We start from the raw sequence: 8360 nt of genomic DNA, 5'->3' as shown, positions 1-8360 counted from the left end.
CTGCTGAGAAATCCTAGTTTTTTTGTGTAATGCTTTGTCTGTCCTCTTCCCCCGTTAAAACTTAATCTATAAAAACTAGAACTTTCCATTTCTGTAGCTCTCAGAAATTTATTTTTTCCCAAGTGATTATCTATTCAGAACATTTCTGTGAACATGTTTTCCCAAAACTTAGCTCTCGTGCACAAAATCCCTTCTCTAACTTCACCAAATCCAAGTGCTTTACATTTTAAGGTTTTTCGGAGGTATACACACAGTACACACACACACACACACACACACGTGTGCGCGTGTGTACACAATCTCACAGATTCCTCCACCCCCACTAAGTTGCTGCGTTTTCCCACCTTTTTCTAATAGCTTCTCTTTTGAAAGAATACTCTGCAAAACTGTGTTTGTTTGTATGCCTAAACAGAATTGTAAGACTTTACTGTAGAGAGGTAGTTTCTGTGGTAAACTTTGGGTATCTTGTATAAAACTAGGTCTGGTCACAGCCACTCAACATTCCATTGCCCAGTCTGCTCTTTCTGTTCTGTCTTCAATGATTGTCAAGCCAACTTACTTTTCCAAATTCGCCGAATTGCTGTATGACAATTTGACCTTAATTCAGACTTCATTGTGGAATTTTGATAGATATTAATACAGATGAATCTATTTATAGAATTCTCTCCTATTTTATAGCTTTAAATTTCACATCTGTCAAACGTGGAGCTATTTTCAGCAGCATTACTGTTCGTTTCCAACTTTAACCTTTCAGTCCACCAAATTTGCATAATCTCAAAAGATTTATTTTGATTTAGCTACAGGTTACTCCCTGAAGGGTTTTGTCCCTCTTCCTGTTAGTGTATTTTACCTGGTGTGTCTTCACTGTGATGACTATTCTTCTGAACTACGTGGTCCTAAAATGTGCCATGTAAAGCTTTGGATTATTCATTATGTGTTTCATTCTGTTGTGGTATTTTCATAAATCATTGTATTCATAATTTTTTTTTAATCAGCTACCAACACAGCTATTACTACTAGCCTGATGAGCTATGTGATGTGCACACTGTTGATTAAGTACTTCACATTACATGATATTGATTTATTTGGAAAGAAACAATACAATTTCTTCCATGCATTAAATCTGGTCATGGTAGGCCTGTTACACTGCTTTTGAGTCAGAAATAAATTACCAGAGTTGCCTTCAAGCCAGTATTTATATAGACTTGTTTCGGCATAATGTGAATAGAAACTGTTTCACACATTAATGAGAAAGTCACGTGAATGAGCATTAAGTAGGAGGTCAAATGCATATTATAGCTCAAAGATGCTCTCCACCTCAGTAAATTTTTAACTAGCTGTTTAAACTAAGGTCTTGGCTCTACTTACATGTTTGCCAGGGTAGATGAGTATTAGAAAACCTCTCTTGTAGAGGCGCAGCTTATAATTGCCAAGCATTTTTTTGAATCCTTGTCCCTGAAAATAATAAGCTCTGCCAGCTGACGAATTTTTTTTTTTTTTTTCCAAAATAACTGCGTGTATACTGCAGCATTTGTCAACAAAGCTCTATTGACAGAGCTATACTCAGAAGAATCCAAGGCCTAGGGAGTCCTAAGTCAATTGTCATTGTCATATGTTAAATTGATACTTAGGGTGAAAATTGTTACTATGTCTGCACTACATTTAGTTATTTGCCATACTGATAAACTGCCACAAGCACTTTGGAAACGTAAACCTCCTGACTCTGTAGGTTCTTTCCACCAAATTGCAACTAAAGAGCAATCTTTCCTAAAATCAAGTGGACATACAGCTTTTTAAAGCTGCATTTGAATCTTCCCATTAGGGATTCTGCTGAATGATCATGTATCTAAATGACCAGTAGTCATGCTACTGGGAGCAGTTGACTGGTTTATCTCCCTTAGCAAAGTCTCCAGCTCCTAGAACTTGTTAAGCCCTCAGCTGGCTACTTAGCTATCCTTAAATCATGGGAAATAAACAGAAGCCCATAAAAGTGTTAGGAAAAGCAGTACCATAATCCTCTCAGAGTTTGCATACAAGTTGCTTCCTTGGTCATAACCTCTTGGATTCCTGTAGGAGATGTGCAGACCATCGGTGATCTTGCTTAACTCTCTGCATTTACTGAATTACTGTTCTACAAAGGAATGTTGTCAAATTCTATAAAGCTCCTAAAATGTCTGAGAAGGATTACTTTAAAACCTGATTTAAAAAAACGCAAAAAAACCAACCAACCAACCAAACCCCCCCAACAATCGCTACTGAAGATTCATAAGATTTATTTTAAAGTACAGTATAGTTGCTCCCCTTTCCTCAAAACTGCTTTATCTTCCTAGGCAGAAAATTTAATTTCCTAACATTTGTGCCCCAGTTTGGTCCCATGAATCACACTTGAGTTGTATGTCTAAACTAAATGTTAATACCTTCCAGAATTTTTTCTCCAGTGTTTTTAAGCAGTACAACTCAAAAAGTAATCATCAAATTATTAATTATATGGTTTTTTTTTTTTTAAATTCTGAAATTGAGTCAACATGGATTTTACTGCTTGTACGTCTTACATGAACTATAGCCAGACCAAAAATATTAGATAGTAGCTGTCAGGACACTATCAGGACAGGATGGTTTTTTGTAAGGTGAAAGCGAGAGAATAACCAGGATCTTTCCTCACTTCCTTTGAATAGTCCTACAGAACCTGTCAGTGTCTGAACCTCTACAGTTTATTTAGCACCAGTTAAATTAAGAATTGTCTCATTAACAGACCCAGATCCCTAAGAAAACTCTTTAATCTTTCAGTTCCAACATTCAGCCTGTCTGTATTGAACTCCCTAGCTTCTGCTTTCCTTTACACAGCACTGACCTTTTGTTGCCCATACATACCGCCTGCATCTTGACCACTGATACTCAGAACTCTTAGGCTTGCAAAGTGGCTTTTCATAGATTTCATGATTTCCTGGTAAAAAATAGCAAATCCTTTTTGCTGTTGAAACTCATGTCCGATCTCATTCTCCACCTACATTTGAAAACTTCGAGTATTGAAGCAGAGAATTGTATCAGATTGTTTGGGCCCTGAGTCCTCATAATAGTCACATTTGCATTTGTGCTTATTTATTGCTAGGAGGCAAGTGCTATTCAAAACTTTCCCAGTGAGAAGAACCCTAGTTAAAAAACTAAAAACAAACACCAGAAGTTGTTCCAGAGACAGCAATGTTCCAGTTGTGAAACAAGCAGGCTGTCTGTGTAAACTGTTCTCAGGAACCAATGATTGCTCAATACTGACAATCCTGACCATCCTGTGAAGTTGCCTTTTCACTTTCATCTTTGTGTACTTTCTCTTGTGATTGTTTGTAGGCTAGTGCCTTTCTGATCTGTTCAACAACCCATTCACAATTTCCTTCAAGAATACACACAGAAAAGTCTAGTTGGAAAATCGAACCTGGAGAGAGGGAGCTTCTGTTAAAAAATAAAAGCTTGTCCATATTTGTGCACAAAATGTAACCTCTGAGATGTACCAGTTTAAATAATTCTGTCCCATCTCCTGCTCTTAAAACAGACAAGATGATTATTCAGCTCCTTCAGTATCTAGCTGTCATCAATGTCCATCTGACATGTATCAATCACCCCATTCTCCTCAGTGATGCCATGTTTCTATGTTACTTTCAACACCATCTTTCCCTGTCACAAAGATATAAACAAACAAACAAAGATATAAACCAGCATACTTTGCACAAGCCAAGGAATACTGTGATGAAGCGGGAAAGTGGCAGTGGTATTGTAAATTTTTGTGGTCTGTCGGTTATTCTATAACAATAATCTTCCCCCAGAACACACTGAACATTTATCACCATTTATCACCCTCTTTTTTTGTTTCTTTGTTTATTAATGGCCACCTTAGATGCATTCAAAGCTCAGTAATCTTATCCCAGAGATTTTTCCAAATGGGTAACTCATTGCAGTTCCATGCACTGGTCAGTGACTCATGAGCTTCTTCCCTTCAGACACCACAGCACACATAGCTTCAGTAAACCATCGACTCCTTCAGAAACACAGAATTTAAGACATTTGTAAAGAAGCCCTCTTGCCTTTATGAAACAGCAGACTGCTGACTAGCAGGTAGAAGCAACGCTCAGTTCAAAAGATCAGTATTGCAAGACTTAGTGATTTACAAAACCTGATTCTGCCACGCAGTGCCTGGGAAGATGCTGCTGACAGTCACCTAAAAGTGATACTGAGAGACTCAGAGAAATGTATACATATATATGTGTGCGTTTACTGTGATACATGAAGAATACTGTAGTCCCCACTTAGACGAGATTTTTTTCACTTGAGCAGGAGCTGAGTGAGAATTCTCCTCAGACTTTGCTGCATGCCTGTGAATGAACACACACAGGTAGACAATATACCAACTAGCAGGCAACTGTAGTAAAACAGTTGTAATCCCATTAGGAAGGGTTGCATGGGTACCTTCAGGGACATCGGCATTGGGTGCAGTTTGTAAAAACCTGGAGTAAGGAGGGATAACTGTCCTCTTTTTACAACTAGCATGTCGGTCTGTCTCTCTCTTTGTATGTCCTAGTTGACACAGATATATTTAAACTGATGTTTTCCAATGTTATTCCTTTCTAGCTATTGATCTCATAAATAATTTGCTGCAAGTGAAAATGAGAAAGCGCTACAGTGTGGACAAAACGTTAAGCCACCCGTGGTTACAGGTACTGCTATGAATTCCATGTTTTCTCCTATGTATTTAGACTCTAAGTATATAAGAAGTTTTCATCTTTAAGCACAATAGAATCTAAGCAAATCTACAAACCTGAAGATATTTTCAGATCCTGAGAACCTCGCACTTGTTTACCAATTTACTTATATATTCTAATTAATTTTTGAAGTATTAGATTCCAATTCTGAGCTCTCTCGTTTTCAAAATACACTACAAAAATATTTTATATTGTTTGTCCACTGAGAAGAGAACATTATGTGAGTATATATATAGACATATATTTTTTAAAAAAACCCTTTTATAGTAATTTTACTTCCATTTTTTTCATTGCCTGGAGTCTACCATGATTCACTTCTTACTAAAACTAATCAATGGGCTGCCACTTCACAGTCATCAGAAGAACTAGTGAAGTTGTATGCTTTCTGGGAAAATACATTAGCCACCTTCAATTGAAATTTTCAGCTGAAAACTGAAATGCTATGAATTTTTGAAGATGCTAGCAGCCACTGTCTTCTGCTCCTCATATGTCCTGGCAACAGCCACATCACTGCATGTTGAAAGACCTAAAATAGAAGCAGTGCAGTGAGCAGCAAAGGCCCGTCCCACTGCCCCCAGGCCAGGACACTAGGCACCTCCATGAGGATGGGCTGAGGCCAGGCTGGGACATCAGCTTGTGGGATCCACTTTTGCATGTAGGAAATTAATCATGGACCAGGCATGGCACAGATTAGATGTGTAGTCTACAATCCCAAAGGAATCCTTATCCAAACTGAGAACTGGATCCTACTCCAATACCTTGTATTTGCAAGTGCTTCTCAAAGTAGAAAGTGTCCTGCTTGTATAGGAGGAAAAGGGCTGCAACCTCCCACCCCACACTCCACCTTCCCAGGGACAATTCTCCTGGCCTTGCTTTCTTCCTCCTAGATTTTGTGCTACTCTCCAGTCTTTTCCTCCAAGACTGCTCTTCTCCCTGACAGCCATTGCAGAATGCCTTTGTTTGAGGCTTTGAGGACTGGAGAGGTGGTGTGGGCTAAGGCCTGCAGCAAGGATGCTGCGTGCCTAACATGATGGGACAGAGTCCTTTCATCTCTCTACATCCACTTTTATCGCTTGTACAATAGTGATTGGAGTTGAACTAAGGTGAGGCAGTACAGCAGCGGCTCTAGCACCATGGGTGAGATGAGTCCTCTTTCCAGAAGAGCCCAACCTTGTGGGCTAAGGAAAGGTAACAGTGGTGCGGGGCAGTGAGACTTAGAGGTGAGGTGACGCTCTGAGGTAAGAAGTGGGCCAAAGGATATGAGATACTAAGGATGAAGGCTTTCATGCATTTACAGTATGTGGGCTTTCTGGTACTTTGGCTAGGTGACCAGGGTTGTGTCTTAGGTTGAGACAAGGTCAAGGAGAAAAAAGAAAACTGGATACAGAATTGTGAGCAGAGGTTAGTTTGCATGGGGCTAGGACTGGCTTTATTACTGCAGCTTCATGTATGCTTTGGGTGGCAATGAGAAAAGAAATTATTAAACTGGATATATGTTTTAGGCAGACCACAGGCGGAAGAGCATGATGGTCTAAACAACATGAGAACCAAACCAGTTGCCAGCCTTAATGTTGACTGTCAACATGTTGTTCCAAAATACCTTGATGTTTGGAAAAGCAGATTTTTTCTAGCCCAAGCTGAATTCATATCCTGCACCGTTATACTGAGATGGAGCAACTGTCTTGACTAGCTGATATGGGTCACTGGGATGTACATGTATGATTTAAAGATGTTTCTTTTTCCTTATTATTCATCTTGTGACTAGTGCAAGGAATTGTTTTCCACCCATGCTGCATTTAGATATCATGGAAATCTGAAGACTACCAATACGCTCTACAAAACAACCTGTAACGTGTCCATACTATACTCATGACAGAGATTAATAAAATTAATTTATCACATAACCCTCTAGAAATGAAACCTATCTTTCTAGGCATATTTCATATTTATTAATTACAAGATTTTTCCATTCTGGAGCAATAGGGAGGGATGCAAGACCTTTAGATGCTAGGTTAATAGCAGTTTGCATATTATTGGTAGTAGAAGGGAATGTAATTTATTTTATGAATGTTAAAGCTAGTACTATTATTTTATTTCAGGACTATGAAACCTGGTTAGATTTAAGGGAACTTGAATGTAAAATGGGGGAACGTTACATCACCCATGAAAGTGATGACTCCCGATGGGAACAGTATTCAGAAGAACATGGTTTGCAGTATCCAGCCCACCTTATCAGTCCAAGTGCTAACCGTAATGAAAACACCAAGCTACAAGAAACAGAAATGAAAGCCCTCAGTGAGCGTGTCAGCATCCTTTAAGTTGCATCTCCTATAATCTGTCAAAACACTGTGGAATTAATAAATACATACGGTCAGGTTTAACGTTTGCCTTGCAGAACTGCCATTATTTTCTGTCAGATGGGAACAAAGCTGTTACGCTGTTACACTGTTGATCTATCTGAGTTGCCAAGACAAATCAACAGAAACATTTTTGTGTGACCAACTGTGTTGTATTTACAAAAGTTCCCAGAAACACTAAACTTGTTATTGTGAATGATTCATGTTGTATTTAATGTATTAAAACCTGTCTCCACGGTGCCTTTGCAAACTAGTGTTTTTCTTACTTGAGCCTCCTTTTGGTAAGAGACAACTTTCCCATTAACATCTGGGGGGTTTTATGTGCATCGTTAGTATTGTAATTGTAAGCAAACTCTTGAAGAGTAGATTATAACTGCTGTTCTGTGAACAACTTCTACCATTTGGATAAAAGCTTTATTTAGTGTCGAAAAAATAGAAAAAGCAAAAAATAACTAATTGCATAGCACTGTACAGTTTCAAATCAGATAACCTGTGTGTATGTTTGTGTGCTTGTGTATATAGCTGCACAGACACACACACACACTATAACTTGCTCTTAAGCCTAAATGCCTTAGTAATGTAAACTGCAGCATATGTCGGTTGTTATTCTCTCTAACATGAATATTCTCTAATATGTACATTCAGAAGCTAAATAACTTTGTTGACTTTGTGTACGTTTTCAATAAAAGTCTTGTTAAAATAGCTTCATTTGATTAATCTCTCTGTTTAAAATATTCCTGGAATGGCATCAGAAGTAGGTAGAGTAAATCAGTTCATCATTAAGAAGCCCGTAGCAGGAAAATACTGCCAGCTAGCCTACATACCTGTAAAACACACTTTGTAAGAACCTACTTGGACTGATTTTTATATCATAAGTTCAGGTCTGAAACATTCTAGGGGAGTGGGGAAGTTTAGTACACTGGTTTAGTACCAGTGAAATTAATGTGAATTTAGTTTTTAAAGAAATGTGCTGCTTCTGCTTTTCCACTGAGTTCCATTGAACTCATGATGATGTAATATATGATGTAATATCCTGTTAGGATAGGTCCCTTCCTATCCTAACCATTCTATGATTCTATATGGATCCCTCCCACTCTCTTCCCCCTGAAAACTTTAAGGATATTAGTTTTCATTGCTAACAATTACTTAGTGTTCCAGCACTAACTGGTTTAGCTTTAACTGTGAGAGAGGTTCAGGCTGCACTGTAAAGCGTGTGCCAGAGTAACTTGGTGACAAGCTGAAAATTACTCTATGT

The 8360-nt window shown here is 38.4% G+C and overlaps 1 protein-coding gene across 1 annotated transcript in view; it reads left to right on the top strand.

The window, feature by feature from the left end:
• Positions 1–7601, top strand: part of LOC104529861 (serine/threonine-protein kinase D1) — a gene marked incomplete at its 5' end in the record, with an annotated part of 34709 nt that extends 27108 nt beyond the window's left edge. Inside the window, 2 exon segments of the mRNA XM_010174284.2 lie at positions 4618–4703; positions 6848–7601. Coding sequence (XP_010172586.1) covers positions 4618–4703; positions 6848–7066 — 305 coding nt within the window.
• Between the last annotated feature and the right edge of the window lie 759 nt (positions 7602–8360).

This window comes from Antrostomus carolinensis, unplaced genomic scaffold (assembly GCF_000700745.2).
Source record: "Antrostomus carolinensis isolate BGI_N321 unplaced genomic scaffold, ASM70074v2 scaffold628, whole genome shotgun sequence".
Classification (NCBI taxonomy): domain Eukaryota; kingdom Metazoa; phylum Chordata; class Aves; order Caprimulgiformes; family Caprimulgidae; genus Antrostomus; species Antrostomus carolinensis.
Note: the sequence above shows the minus strand (reverse complement) of the source record. Positions and strands in the feature narration are given on the sequence as shown.